Source organism: Panulirus ornatus, chromosome 18 (assembly GCF_036320965.1).
Source record: "Panulirus ornatus isolate Po-2019 chromosome 18, ASM3632096v1, whole genome shotgun sequence".
Classification (NCBI taxonomy): Eukaryota; Metazoa; Arthropoda; class Malacostraca; order Decapoda; family Palinuridae; genus Panulirus; species Panulirus ornatus.
In genome coordinates this window covers 58,177,370-58,193,848 of record NC_092241.1, presented here as the reverse complement: position 1 = coordinate 58,193,848, position 16,479 = coordinate 58,177,370, and the positions used below count along the sequence as shown (strand labels likewise).

Here is a 16,479-nt window from a genome sequence, read left to right as displayed (position 1 = left end):
CATTACCTTTAATCAAAAATGAATGGTAAGGGATAAAGCTTGTAACTGGCTTAATTAAGATGCCAATCCCCTTGGGAAGGCAAAATCACTCATATTAAGCACTCTGGTTTCCTATATATGTTGTTCTACAATCACCTTATAAACATATCTATGTCAAGAACAATCACCTTATAAACATATCTAAGTCAAGAACAATCACCTTATAAACATGTCTAAGTTAAAGTGAATGTCTCTTGCATGTAATGTAAAGTGCATCTGTATGTAAAGTACAGACATAAAGGATCAAACATGATATGGTACCTAAAATGTTGGGTAAAGTTCAGGCAGGCTGGTCATGTGAGATTGGGCTGACAGAGGCAGTTCTACAGACTATTCCCGTCACCTTGGACTCACACATACTTCTCTGTATGTTGAGATAATTACAGGAAGACCAAGCGAGTAGACTCTTACCTTTGGTCGAACACTTAATGCTGCATGGAAGCAATCAACAGCCTTTTCATACTCTCCTGTAAGGTTGAACAGCACACCAAGTCCACACTGGACATCTGCATCTATATTTTCAGCAGGTCGTTGGTTAGCTGCCGCAATATACAAATCCTGTACTTCTTGTATCAACTCCCTGTAAACAGATGGCTGACCTATGTCAGTTGTACATTTTTCAACAGAACTGGTTTGATATTTTCATTATATTTTTTCCATATCACACTGTCACACCTGCATTATGAAAATCATATAAAAATCAATATTTGGTGACAATGGAAGGTGAAACAGGCAGATGACAAGCTTGATCACACGACAAATACGGTCCAATTTTGATTATCAGAGGTTTTATTAAATTATCAAATTTCCTTCTTAATCATTCATTTTCAAAATAACCAATAAAAAATCCAACAGCAAGTTTCTTCACTTCAACAAAACTCAAGATTTATTTTAGTCAAGCTAAAACATTGTCATACATTTCTTTTATCTATCCATCTATCTGTATCTCTGATGCCTGTTCCCAACTGCAACTCCCTCAAAAGGGTGGCTACATCAACAGAGTCTCCATAGCTACTGAACTTCAGTGCTGCTTCTTAGCCTTAATGTCTCACCCTTAACAGGCCACTGGATGAGCACAACTCTAATGCAGAGTTTGTAGAGGCTCCTACCTAATGTTCCTACTGACTACTTCTACGTAATGCTCCTTCTTAACATTCCAGCATAATACTGCTACCCAATGTTTCTCCTTAATGCTCCTGCCTAAATGTACCTACTTACTACAACTATCTACTGCTCATACAATTTTGCCAAAAGGCAGGGTTAGCACATAGTGTGCACCACAGGAATTCCTAACGTTATGAAGAATGAGCTGTTGTCAAGTGTCATGTATGACAAGGAGAGATTGTATGTATAATGACAGAATGCCAATAGTCCATGTGATGGTGAAGCAAAAAGAGAAGACAGCTACCTGGGTCAGAGGAGTAGAATTTGACAACCACTGAAGTGCTGGCTCACTACACAGTTGTCACTAACCTTCCCAATACTCAGGTGGGCAGTATTGGTAACATACCCACCTGGTTGATGGCTGCCTACCAACTAATACCTACCATATGAGGAACTGTTACTCTGACAATTTCATAGAGATGTCAAGAGAAACAGGATAAGCTAGATCACAAGGCACTTCAAGTTAAAGTAAAGAATCTGCTAACAGCAGGTCTACATTCTGTTATTGACATAATACTCAGCTGGGTTCACCATTTTACTGCATTGTACACAAAAAATGTGTAACACATTTCCGGAAGTACAAAGTATACACATTTCAGGAAGTACAAAGTATACAGTCATATCAAGAAACAGTGAGCAGGAATCTGAAGTGGTCCCAGGATATTACAAGGACAAATGTAAATTCTATAACTCATCAGCCATTTGCATCCACTAACATGAAGAACAAGCTCATTTACCTGAGTCACAGACAAATGGTTTACAGATACTTTATATAAGTGATAGCTGACAGTCCTAATCTTGCAGGGCTTTTAGCAATTTTTGTATATAAAAGATAATGTTCATTATCACTATTACAACTACTCTGAGATCTCAGTAAATATCAGTGGTAAGAAAATTTCAGTAATCTGAGAGCCTTAGCAAGGTAAAATGGTGCTTTCATAACCCCATTTTAAAATCTACATTAGTAGGGGCCTGATATGTGGGTGGATCCACTGTAAAAGCAACAGAAAATTATTCTTTTGTCAGTAGCACTTTATGGGCAATACTCATCTGCCCAACAACCATGACATCAGTGATGCGACTCATATGCCTGCCTGGTTCAGTTGGGACGATAATTCTGTGTAATTCGACATTTGTACAATATTATCAAATAAAATCCATTTAACTTTCAGTTGTTTACATGTTTACCTTTTCCTGTCATAGCACATCAATGCAAAGAATGGATGACTAAACCTTCGACATAAAATCACTCTTTACTGTTCTCCCCTTTCAAACAGTTTAATAAAGTGAAGGATTTCAATTCTTTACTCCAGCCTCTTTTAGTCACCTCCTCTGACATGGGCAGTATGGAAAGCATTCTCCCCTATACCTGGAGATAGGACAACCATTTTATTTCATGTGTTTCCCACTTCCTATCTTTACAAGGTAGTGTTAGGAACAGATGAATCATCCTCTCTGTAAGTCAAACCTATATCAGCATAACCTCTTTATACATATTCATCTAACTACCGCATTTCTCTCTTATCCTATCAATTTACCTATATCACCGATGCCTATTCCCTTCAGGAACTCCCTCCATGGGGTGGCCCAGGCAAAAGAGTTTTCAGTGTCGTTTTTTAGCCTTGTTCCTCAACCTTAACAGGCCCCTGGGAGAGGGCAACTCTACTGCAGTGATTTCAGAGAATCCTACCAAATGTTCCTTCTAACTACTTCTTCCAAATGTGTTTTCCTAATGTTCCAACCTATTATTTCTATCTAATGTTCCCACCTAATGTTCCTACCCACTATTTCTACCTAATGCTCCTGTCTAATGTTCCTACCTACTACTTTTATCTATACCTCCAAGCATTTTGCAAAAAGGCAGGGCGAGCATAAAATGCTCACCAAAGGATTTCTTTTTCTTTATATGTTGGAGACTCCAGTCATGGACTAAAGTCTGCATCAAGGCCAGGCCTTAAATGAAATATAAAAAGGCTTATGAATGGGTAAGAAAGGGAGAAAGAAGAGACAAGGGAAAGCTATCTATCTACCTAAATCTCTGATGCCTGTTCCCTTCTGGAACTCCCTCCATAACTAGTGAACTCCAGTGCCACTTCTTAGCCTTCAGTGCCTTAGCCTTAACAAGCCACAGGCTGAGGGGATATTACAGTAGTGTTTGCAAAGGCTCCTACCTAATAATGTTCCTCCTGACCACATCCACCTAATGCTCCTGCCAAATGTTCCTACCTCCTACTTCTAATGTTTCTCCTTAATGCTCCTACCTAAATGTTCCTACCTACTACTCCTATCTATTACACCAACCATTTTGCCAAAAGGCAGGGCTAGCACATAACGCTTTATCACAGGCAACTCTAGAGCTACGAAGAATGAGCCATGTGGGGTAAGTGAAGTCATGTGCATGACAAGGACAGATTGTTTGTTTGTGAAAGAATGCCAGTAGTCCATATGTGGGTGAGGTAGAAAGAAAAGAAAGCTACCTGGGTCATAGGAGTACAATTTGACAACCACTGAAGTGCTGGCTCACTATGCAGCTGTCACTAACCCTGCTAATACCCAGGTGGGTAGTACTGGTAATACAACTTCCTGGTTGTTGGCTGCCTACCAACTACTACCTAAGGGAAAGCATTAATGAATTTTAGTGTTATGAAGAACCAGTTGTGTGTTAAGTGTTGTCATGTGGTCTGTGTGACAAGGAGTGATTGTGTGTTTGTGGACATAATGCCAGCAGTCCATATGTGGCTGAAGAAGAGAGGAAAGACGGCTAACCAGATCAGAGAAGTGCAACTTGACAACCATTGAAGTGCTGGCTCACTATGAAGCCATCACTAATCCTTCCAATACCTAGGAAGGTAGTACCAATAATACATATATATTCTGCCATGAAATGTATTGATCTTTACCAAATTTTCCATGCCGTATACTTTGAGTAATGGAATACAATGAAGTATAACGTAAAATTTCCACTTTGAATGCCCGCAGAATCAGGATACTTTGACTTAAATGGAATTACAAACACTGAAAATTTATGACCATAACTAGGGGGATACTCTCAAGCATATATTCCTTCTTGTGTGACTCTGCTACCAGCAAGAGAGAAGGCTCAGGTAGTAGAGTAATGACACCAACAAATTTAAGGTATACTCCTCTGACTACACTTACTTGTGTGACTCTACTACAAGTGAGTGAATGGGCTCAGGTGGCATTGTATTGGCACCTCCCAATACCTCAGCTAATGCAAGGAATATTCCAACCACTTCCCTTGAAGCAATCCATTAGGTAGTAGGCTACCGACAGCAGCCGCCTAGGGTGGCACCTCTGTCCTGGCTGAGGAGCATGAAAGTGGTGCCTGGAACCATCGTACACTCTCCATGTTAGAGATGCTGTTCTTTCTTTGTCTTATCAAAACAGGACTACCAGGCTAGACCTCTCATCTTCTTCTTACATGGACCATACACATACTCAAACCTTGATTATTTCCTTCATATAAGTACTCTTGCCACCGCCTCCCTGCTCAAACATCTTTACGCATAATCATGACAGAGTCCAACAAATCTTTGGCCCCTAATCTCCAGCATCATTGGGTGCTAGAAATCTCTAGGTGTCTACCTGACTCTACTGCCAATGAGAAGGAGTAGTACCAGCCCCTCACATGACTTTTCCCTTTCTGTCAGACCTTTCTCTTTTTCTATTCACTATACCAATGTTCATGGTCTCTAGTAAACTCTCTTCTGCTGATCATCATCTGTCCAGTTCCTCCCCAATATCTTACTCCTTTCCAAGACACAGCTTTCAAATTAAATTTTCATTAGCTCCTTTTTCATATCTAAATATAATCTCCAATCAAGATTCCAATTCAAAGGTTGTGTTTGTGTATATTCCAACATCAGTACACCTGTTGTACACTTTAAGGGCCATGAGCCCCAAAACTTTGATGTAATGTGGCTCAAGGTCTGTCTCATACCTAACAATTTTCCTCTGGTTTCACCTATTGCTCTCCTAATTCTACGAAGTTTATATCTCTCTTCAACAATCTAAACTCCTGCAATGAGACCATGGCATGCTAACACAAGCAAGCCAAGATCATCTACTCAGGGGATTTCAATGTTCACCATAGGGAACAGTTGCATTCCTCCCATACCGATATTGGAGGGATTGAAGCCCTTACATGCTCCATTCTCAATTATTCAGTTCACTGTGACCACTCTCCTAGTTGTCTGGATATGATTTTCACCTCTAGTCCATCCCAATGTAACTTACACAATCTCGCTCCCGTTTGGTTCATCTGATCACACTCTTAAATGTATCTATCTTAAAGGCACCTCCTCCACCGCCAGTCTCTTTGAAGTTTAAATACTGGCACCTCGACAAAGTTGATTGGTATGACTTAGGTAAAATTCTTTTCCCACTTTCCTTGGGTTAATTTCTGTCTCCTCTGTGGTGATGCATCTGTCTTCACCAAAAGCATAGCATTTAACCCCTCTTCCTTCAAGACAACCCCTTTTCCAATCCATGGCTCAACCATTCCTGTTCTGAAGCCATTCAGGCAAGGGATACGGCATATCAGGCTTGTAAAAATTCTCCTTCCTCTGACTCCAATTCAGCTTTTATCGCTACCTATAATCATTGCAAGTACATTTTCCATTAAGCATAGTATTCCAATATTCAAAGAGAGTGTGAAAATCTCTCCTCTATCTACTGAGAGGTCTTTCTGGTTTGTAGCTAAGGGCATTGTTAACTTCTGTCACTCTACCTTTCCTTCACTTCTCTGTTCTGATGGTACTATAGTTTTCTCTCCCATGGACAAAGCCACTCTCTTTGGTTCCTGGTTCTCCTTGAACTCCATCTTCGATGATTCTAACATTCCCTAACCCCCTGATACTTCTTTTACTAATCCTATGACTCTCCCTGTATTCTCATTTTGGACTGTCCAAAAAGCGCTTCTCTCTCTCTGGACACAAGCAAGGCTTAAAGTCCTGATGACATCCATCCTGTGTACTGAAAGAGTGTGCCTCTAAATTTGCACCTGTTCTTGCTCATCTGTTTTGTTTCTGTTCAACCAAAACTTTTCCTTCTTCTTGGAAGCATCCATTACATTGATACATTCCATCCCTAGGAAGGGTGACCATTCTGACCCCTCTAACTATCATCCAATTGCTTTGACATCTACCATTCCAAAGCGTTTGAATCCCTCCTCGACTCCCATATCCTTAGACGACTTGAATCTCAGTTTTGTCTCTGATCACCAGTATGGCTTCAATAAGGCACGATCCACTGATGATATTCTTTCCTATCTTACTAATGTATGGTCACCATCCCTGCAAGACTTTAGGGATTCTTAAGTAGTTAACTTTGATATATCCAAAGCTTTTCACAGGTAATGGCATTGAAATCTCATCTCTAAGCTCCCCTCTTTTGGCTTCCCTCCCTCACTTTTCACCCTCTTATCTAGCTTTCTCTCCAGCTGACCTATTTCCATGGTTGACTGATTGATCAGCCTTCCCCACTTCTCCATCAACAGTGGTGTCCCTCAAGGTTCTGTCCAGTCCCCTACACTTTTTCTTCATTTTTTTTCAAGGATTTCCTCTCTTCTACAAATAACCAAGTGCACTAAGATGCTAAAGACTCAACACTGCATTCATCCACATCCTTCAACTCTGCTTCTTCTCTCATTCAACCTGCATCTTGTCTCGACACAACTTCCTCAATAAACTAAGACTTGGACAGGATATCTCAGTGACATACACAGAATCTAGTTAAGTTTAATGCCTCCAAGACCCAGTTTTTTCCCCTCCCTCTGTCGAAAACTCCTCACACCTCTCATCACTCCTTTGACAGTTCTGCAATTCCACTTCTTGACTCAATGAACATACTTGGTATTACTGTAACATCCACTCTTTCTTGGAAACCCCTCATTACAGAAATAGCTAAGTCTGCCACTAAGAAACTGGGAGTCCTGTATAGATGTCAAAATTTCTTTTCCTCTGAACTGTTGCTATGCTTATACATAGGACTGATTCGTCCTTGTATGGAGTACTGCTCTTACATTTTGGATGGTTCTAGCATTGTCTCCTTGCTTGACAGAGCTGAGTCGAAAGCAATCCGGCCTATAAACTCTCTCAAGCTAACTTCAAAACTTGACCCACTGTTCTATGCTGCAATGTTGGTTCATTTTCCCTCTTCTATAAATTAGGTAGGAGCCTCTGCAAACACTCCACTAGAGTCACCCTCTGCCAGCAGCCTGTAAAGAGTGAGGAACTAAAGGCTAAGAAGTGGCAATGGAGTTAGTCTACTAGTTATGGAGCCTAAATTGCTGTGGCAAACCCCTTGAGGGAGTTCCAGTAGGGGACAGGCATCAGAGATGCTAAAAGAAATGATTGGTAAATAGGAGAAAAAATGTAGGAGACTGGACAGAACCTTGAGAGACACCACTGTTGATGGAAAAAAGGGGAAAGGCTAGGTATGAGGCAGCAAAGTGAGGGAGAGAAGCCAATAGCTGGGAGCTTATAGATGACACCCCATTGCCATAACTTGTCAAACACTTTGGATACATTAAGGGCAAATATACATGATTCCTCAAAATCTTTCAGGGATGATGACCAGATATTAGTATGATATGAAAGAATGTAACCAGTGGATCTCGCCATACAGATACCATACTGATGATCAAAGAAAAGACTGTGAGATGCAAAATGTCTGAAGGTATGGGTATGGGACTTGAGGAGGGATTCTAAGACTTTGGAAATGCTAGATGTCAAAGCAACAAGAAATGGTTAGAGGGGTTAGAACAGTCACCCTTCTTAGGGATGAAATGTACCAACGTATGCTTCTAAGAAAAAGGGAGAGTTCTGCATTTTAAACAGATACGGACAGACGTGCAAGCACAGGTGCAAGTTCAGTGGCACACTATTGCAGTACACAGGTGGATGTCATCTGGACCATAAGCCTCGTTTGTGTCCAGAGAGAGAAGTGCTTTTCCTACAGTTTGTAAAGAGATTACAGGGAGGAGCATAGGATTAGTAAGAGGAGCATCATGAGGGTGAAGGAGTGTTAGTCATCCATGGTACACATAGAGGAGAAATGAGAGCTAAAGAGAATTACTTTGTTTATGGGAGAGGCAGTTATAGTACCATCATGGAGAGTGAAAGAAAGGTAGGGCAACTTTTGGCAAAATGGTAGGAGCAATAGATAGAAGTAAAGGGTAAGAACATTTACACAAGAGAATCAGGTATAAACATTAGGTAGAAGTAGCAGGTAGGAACATTAGGCAAGAGCATGATGTAGTAGCAGCTAGTAGGAATATTAGGATGGGGCCTCTGTAAACACTCTGCTAGAGATGCCCTCTGCCAGTGGCCTGTTACAGGTAGAGCATTATAGGCTATGAAGTAGCAATGGAATTCACTTGCTAAAGAGAGACTACTGCAGTGGCCACTCCCTTGAGGGAGTCCAAGAGGAAACAGGTATCACTGACATTGATAGATAGATAGAATAGTATGCTATATTACTATATTTTGTTAAGTCTGCTTATCACACCATTTTTATCTTACTCATCAATGGCAGGTAAAGTAAAAAATTCCATCATATTAGGTGAAAAATTAATGAAATGATATATTAGCAAGCAAAAGTAACAAAAAACACACAGTTACATATCTGATCTTTATAACAGCCTGGTCCACTGGTTGGTGAGGGCTAAAAGACGGTGGGGATGACACGTTTAATACCTCATATTAAGAGATGTGGACATGATGTTTCTTTGTACTGAATGTTTTTCATACCATACACAGGAACAAAGTTGGTGGTACAATGCGTATATTCAGAAATATTAATGAGGACAGCACGTAGCTGCCTTGTGTGGGAAGCACATCGGAGGTTCTGTTTCTTTCTCTATCTTAAACTTGTTTCTCACCTTGCTCTTGCTTTGTACACAGGAACAGCAACAGACATGAATAACACGAATATAATCAAAAATATTATATCATTCACCCTACAAATAAATATAACAACAGGAAGTGTATGACAAGGGTGGGAAGGATACTAGAGGTCTTTATTCTTTGCAAATATTCCAGCCTTTTACTCATTATCTGCTTAGTCTTCCATCAACCCATGATTTCATATGGAGAAAATCCAGTGCAGGTGTTATGTAATCTCTTTCACAAGTGTAGTGCTAGCAGAAATACCTTCAATTTAGGCCCCTCCTTCTTACACAATTTTAGTAAAATCACTCTCTCAGTCACATATTTTTCCGTTTCCCATGTATTTTCCTTCACCCTTTTTCATGTTCCTCATGGTTTTTTTTTCTTCACTCTTTTCACAAACTGATACCACTTAGGTTATATAACAATCTGTGTTTCCCAGAGGGTCACTAAGTATGCATGGCCTACAGATCAATGGCTAAGCACTTATAATGGTTGTTGTGAGGGTACTGTCAAGAGCAGAATCTTTTCACACACTTTCCAAGAGAAAGAAGAGACTTATATACACTATTAATGCTATAGTAGGTCAGCTGGATATTCAGACTATGGGAGAAAAAGTTAAAACATCAATTGATGCCAGAAGCTGCTTCCTATGAGGACATCTACTGATGTCAACAGCTTTCTAAGGATCAACTGAAATACCATGATCTTCCTACCCTAAAGCCATGTTTGTCTTAGATTATGAAGATTGTTTGATTCTATGATGACACTGTATTACATTTTAGGACTTTCTTAAATATTTTCATGAGTGAAATCACTGATACTGGTTGGTAATTATGCTAAATTGTTTTACTTCCCCCTTTTTGGAGTGCACATATATATGTCAGTTTCAAATTTTCTGGGACAACCAGTATGCGTCTCCTGAGAATGCTTTGTGCTTCTACTCGCTCTTTTACAATTCTTTAAAAAGACATTGCTCCAAGATGAGCATGGTATCTGAAAAGTAAAGTCTACTTATATGAACATTAATATATATCTCCTCTTATTCTACTACCTGGGTGCTAAAGTAGTTGCCATGAGCTTTGGTTTTCTTGGTACTTCTTCACTGTGTGCTAAATGACTGTATTCAGGATTAGTTCGGATCCATTCCTGTAAAAAAGGAAAAACTTATTATAAAGGTACAGTACAATAAAAAGACAAGAAAACAAAAGAAAAGAAATACTTCAGCTTTATGATTCTTTTTTTTTTTTTTGTAATTGGTCGCTGTTTCCCACGGTAGCAAGGTAGTATATGGAACAGATGAAGAAAGGCTGCATTCGCTCCCATTCATTCTCTAGCTGTATTAGTAATGAAACAAAACCATAGCCCCTTATCCAAAACTAAGCCAACAACTTTCCATGGTTTCCCCTGTCTGCTTCAAACTCCCTTGTTCAGTCCACTGCCAGCAGAGATCACCAACTGTATACCAGGTCATTCTAATTCACTCTATCCTTGGCAAGCCTTTCACCCTCCTGCCCGTTCAGGTTCTAAACACTCAAACTTCCTAGTAAACCTTTCACCCTCCTGCATGTTCAGGTCTCAATCATTCAAACTTTTTTTTAGTTCATCCTTCCATCTCTAATTTGGTCTCCCCTTTTCCTTGTCACCCCCACTTCTAATATGTATATCCTCTTATCAACCTCTACTTACTCATTCTCTCTATGAAAATATTCTTTCATACTTGATCGCCATTTCCTACATCAGCAAGGTGGTGCCAGGAACAGACAAAGGAAGGTCACATTTGTGCACATCCATTCTCTAGCTGTCATGTGAAATGCACTGAAACCAAAGCTCCTTAACCACAAGCATGACAGACCTTTCCATGGTTTACCTCAGCAGCTTCAAATGCCGTGGTTCAATCCACTGACAGCATGTTAACCCCTGCATACCATATCATTCCAATTCATTCTTACCCCTACACACCTTCCACCTACATGCATGTTCGGGCCCCATTAACTCAAAATCTTTTTCATATATTCTTCCATCTCTATTGCAGCCTCCCCCTTCCACTTGTTCCTTCAACTTCAGACACATATGTCCTATTTGTTAACCTTTCCTCACTCACTTCCTCCACATGTACAAATTATTTCAGCACACCCCATTCAGCTATCTATATTACACTCTTTACCACACCTCTCTGTTACCCATTATTACTTAATCAAACCACCTCAGACCACATACTGTCCTCATTTTACTTCCAAAAAATCCATCCTCCTCCACACATCCTCATCTATTGCCTATGCCTTGCATTCATATTCTTCAGTGCTCCCAGAACCTTTGTCCCATCACTCACCCCATTCCAATGAGTCACTTCCATGCTTCCATTAGCTACCACGTCCACTCCCAGATACAAAAACAGTTCATTTGCTCCAAAGTTTCTCTGTTCAAACTCACATCCCAACTCAACCATCTCTTTACTAAGCTAAAGCTAATAACTTTGCTTTTATCCATATTTACTACCAACTTTTGCCCTTCAAGTTCTTCCAAACTTAGAAATCAACTTCACAGTATCTCCCTTGAATCTACCATCAGTACCATATCAATTAGTAAACAAGAACTGATTCACTTCCTAGGCCTACAATACCCCATACAAACTGCATACCTGCCCTTTTCTCCAAGACCCTTACATTTATCTCCCTAACTACCCCATCTATAAAGAAAAGGCCAAAGTGTCATTACCCAACCTTGCCACAGACACACCTTCACTTGATATCACTCACCCTCCTCTCTACCTCCTTGCACACATGCCCTTCTCTCGATATAAACTCCTTACCACCTCTGATAGCTTTCCTCCCACACCATGTACTCCTGAAACCTTTCACAAAGCATCACTATAAACCCTATCATATGCTTTCTAAAGATCCATGAATGCCACATACACATCCTTCAAATGAAGAGACTGGGATAATTAAAGAGCCAAATTCATACATCGAATTCCTATTACCAGTTATCTGGTAAACAGGCTTATACGATTATCAATCTCCTATCAAAAACATCTTTTTTATAAAAACTTTTAACTTTTCCCAGCAGGATAACCTAAAGCACTGTATGAAGTTAGAGAAATGCCTATCTTTTAAGGAAAAAACTCAATACTTTCATTAATTTCAATTACATCATGACCACCTCACCTTCAATGAGTTGCAGGCAAGAGTCTGGTAAGTCTCATTGGTATAAGATGTTGCAAGAGCCATCCATGCAACACTATTATTGTTATCAAGTTCAACACATCTGTAAAAATGAAACTGTTTTACCAAACACGTCAAAAGTGGAAAGAACAGTAATCATCGTCATTTCTCATTTTTGAGACAAACAGATCTTCCAAACTACATGCATTATATTTTATCAACACTTTAGAATTATTTTGACAAGGATACGCTTTGTCTGGTTTTACAGGGTTCAATGACAATACAGGAAGGAAAAGTTAAACATACTACATATATTTAGCTTCAGTATATTCCTCCAGTAAACAAGTATGTATTCTCAGGAAAGAAGTCTCAAGTTAATACTGGTATCACAAAGTAATAATTACCAAATTATAATGTACAAATAGAGGCCCCATCTCTTGAACATTTTCTACCATCATACAGCTTATTAAATCTATATGTGCTGTCTGTATTAAATATGTCCTCAGTCATCTTATTCCATTCATTCATCACTATCACAAAATATAAGTAATTCTCTACATCTCTTCTAACAAGTTTCTTGCTCAATTTCATGTCATGCCCTCTAGTTGCTCTAACACTACATCTCTTGAAGAACTATTCGCTGTCAATGTCATTGGTCTGTCTCAGTAACAAAAAAGTTGTGATCAGGTCATTCGTCACTCTTCTCTCTTCAAAGGTGAGCAAATCTGAGACTTCAAGTCTTTCCTTGTATTTTAGCTCTCCCAAGTCTGGCACCATCTTTGCTTTCTTCCTCTGGATCTTCTCTATTAGCCTTTTGTGCCTCTTTATGTACAGTGACCAAGCTTGAGAAGCACATTCTAGTTTTAACCTTATATAGGACATAAACAGACTACTATATATTTTCATGTCCACACATTCAAAAGCCATTCTAACATTTGCCAGGAGACAGTTTGTTTCCTTAACTATTCTCCTACTGTATGACTAATGATAAGTTTACATTGTTGACTTCCCCCAAGTTCTTTTCTTCTCCACACACAATCCTAAAGTGTATTTCCTGCTAGATAATAATCACAATGAGGATTTCTTTCACTTTTTCCCATCTTCTTCACTTTACATTTGCTCTGATTGAATTTCATCAACCGTGTATCAGGCCAACTTTAGAGTCTATTCAGGTTCCCTTGTACACTGCTGCAATCTTCCTTGCTGTTTACTTCCTTAATGACCTTTATATCATCTGTAAACATTCAGGCATGTTATTTACATGGATAGTCTGAAGGTCCTACAACAGAATCCACTGGTACTCCACTAAACATTTATAGAAGAACCCATTTATAGAAGGCTCCTCTGACATATGTACTTTGTTCCCTTCCATTGAGACAGTCTTCTATCCACTGAAGGTATTACCTACCTACTCCTGCCAAGAGATCAAGCTTCTTAATCAGACTCTCATGCATAACAGTATTAAATGCTTTCTAGCAGTCCAGATATGAGTAATCAACCCAGCCTTCCCTTTTATCTATGAAAGAACTCTCCCTCTCATAGAAATCTAAGACCTTAGGTTTGTTACACAAAACATCCTTTCCCCAAAAACATCTGGTCCCCACTTAGGTAACTGCTCCTCTGTAGAAAGTAACCTACTTGTTTTCTAATCATCTTTTCTAGAACCTTTAAGACCACACTCAACTGTGTGACAGGTCTGTAGTTCAGTGCCTGCTCCGGTCTCATTTCTTAAAGACTGGTATGACGATCATCCTTTTCACTTCCCTTGGCACTCTGCCTCTCTCATGGGAGTATTTCAATACTGTGAAATCTCATCATAACCATGTACTTTGGATGGATCAAAACCTTTCAGTATTCGGATTCTGTCCACTTGAGTTTTGTTTGCAGTGACCTGTGAAAACCATTGGATAAAGATCAGTTATCAATTTCTTTTCCCATGTCAGACTTTTCTTATCACTGCTGCTATGAGGAAACAGTGGACCATGTTGCCCAGAACTTTGCCACATAACTTGTATCCCTAAGGGAACACAATTTTTTACACTTTGTATAAATCATAAATGTCATACATGGAGGGCAACATGCAATCTTTGGGCTGAACCAAGAACATCAATCAAGGTAACCCACACAATAGTCTGTGGATCATAATAGTGGATGACAGGCCCTGGTTGCAGAACATTATACCTGGCATCTAGTGAGTGGATGTGTACAAACAAGGCCATCGTTTATTTGTTCCTGATGCCAACACGCTAAAGTGGTAGAGGCAACTGGTAAAAATGGAAATCATACAACCCCAAAACCTTTTACGGGGCTCTTACAGCTTTGGGCCTATGCTTCATGCAGGAGCTGAATAAGATGGGCTCCTTTGAAACAGGAGGGTCCTAAAAACATTGTATATTTTTTGTATACCACTGAAGGTACACTTCTGATGAAGTTGATTTCTTGCTCTGTGTTACCGCTTGTAGGCAGAGTTAAGGAATACCCATTTTTGTGCTCATATTCATATATCAATAATAATAATACAGACACATGAGAAAAACTTACTTTCTAAGGGCAGAAATTGCTGAGGGATCCTGTTCATTTTCTGCATGAGTGACTCCAAGTAGCAACCACACTTCTGGATTCTGAGGAGTCTGTTGTGCTGCAGCCTCAAATAACAACACTGCTGAGGGAAGGTCACCAGCCTCTAAGCACCGTTTCCCTTCAGTAAATGGATCGGGGTGGTCTTTCAATGGATTATCTTCCTCAAATTGGTAATCCTGTTGAGAAATATTACAAATGTTTGAGTTTATTCAATAAAGAGTGACAAAAAGTCATATAAAGTTTTATAACAAACTTGTAACACCATTCAAATTAAAATAACAGCAGAGCACATCTATATGTAAACATGGTATGAATGACTGCCTGAAATAAATAAGAGAATGCAACAGAATACATCTTTTGTCAAATAAAACCATGTTCTTAAGTCACACTCTTAACCTGCCTCTCACCTTCATGTGGTTCACTCAAGAGACATCAAATTAACTCAAGAAAGGGTAAACATGCAGTCACAATGAATGCATGAAAAAAAGTTAATGAGTTTTGAAGAGGAGTAGAGGAGTTGACAAATCTAATTAAAAAAAAAAAAGGCAGTAATTACCCACAAAGGAAACTTCAAGGAACACTACCTTTGACACCACAATCTGTCTACTAAGCTGAAACTTAGCCAGCTTAAGGCCAAAATGTCACTGGAAGGTGACCTAACCTACAAGAGGAATGGATGGCTAGGTGATAAAGTAATGGCAAGTGAAGAGTCTAACTTAAAAGCATGCTTTTCACTAGCTCAAAGGCAAATTTCTAAGCTAACTCCCTCATATGCCATAGACCTAATGTAGTCTTCCCAAAGGGAAGGGGAGAAGGGTTTATTTACTAAGAAAACTATCTGAGCTTCCAGAATGATTATTCTATTAGATCCAGGTAATAAAAAAGTTTTCATTAAGAAGTATTCCTCAATCTTGCAAGCTACTAAAGTTCCTGGTCAGCAAACTTTAATACTTATAACCAGCCAAAAAATTCTACTTTCTAGCATGTAACATGAGTCAAAACTTTCAAAGTCCTAACAGAAACAGAATATGTCAAGTACTGTCATAATACAAAACATGCATTAAGCATCATAAACTCCCCATAGAAGGCAGAGATATTCCTATTCTAAACATGGAACATGAGCCCAAACTTTCTAAGTCCAAACAGACATAGAATATGTCAGGTGCTGTCATGATACAAAAACTGGAATAAACATCCGAAAATTCTGCAAAGAAGGCTTTCAAGCTTATACTGTGAAAAATTCTCTCTAAAGTATTCTCTAAGTTTAAAAAATTGAACTGGGATAAATTGAAAGAAATGACATCCTCCTCCTAAAATCAAGTAATTCCTATCCTCATAAAATAAAGCAACTCACTGACCTTAATCTTGGTATCAAGGTCTTCAACGTTAAATCTACCAGTAACTCATTAATGCAAAAATTTCTTATTTTCTTTTTCTTTTTTTTATGTTAGCTGAGACGGCACAGGCAGGTGAGGCTGTCCCATTAATGCTACATATTAGCATTATCTATTCCCGGAGATAGGGGAGAAAATATACTTCCCAAGCATTCCCTGCGTGTCATAAAAGGTGACTAAAAGGGGAGGGAGCAGGGGGCTGGATATCCTCCCCTCTCATTACCAACT

At 39.3% G+C, this 16,479-nt stretch overlaps 1 protein-coding gene across 1 annotated transcript in view; it reads right to left on the bottom strand.

Annotated features, from left to right (window-relative positions):
- LOC139755158 (peroxisomal targeting signal 1 receptor-like) overlaps positions 1-16,479 on the bottom strand; it is a 111,491-nt gene that overhangs the window by 32,301 nt on the left and 62,711 nt on the right. Inside the window, exons 9-12 of the mRNA XM_071673316.1 lie at positions 14,819-15,033; positions 12,281-12,380; positions 10,168-10,262; positions 451-619 (exon numbers count right to left, since the gene is read on the bottom strand). Of these exons, the coding sequence (XP_071529417.1) occupies positions 451-619; positions 10,168-10,262; positions 12,281-12,380; positions 14,819-15,033 (579 nt within the window). The remainder of the gene's footprint in view (positions 1-450; positions 620-10,167; positions 10,263-12,280; positions 12,381-14,818; positions 15,034-16,479) is intronic.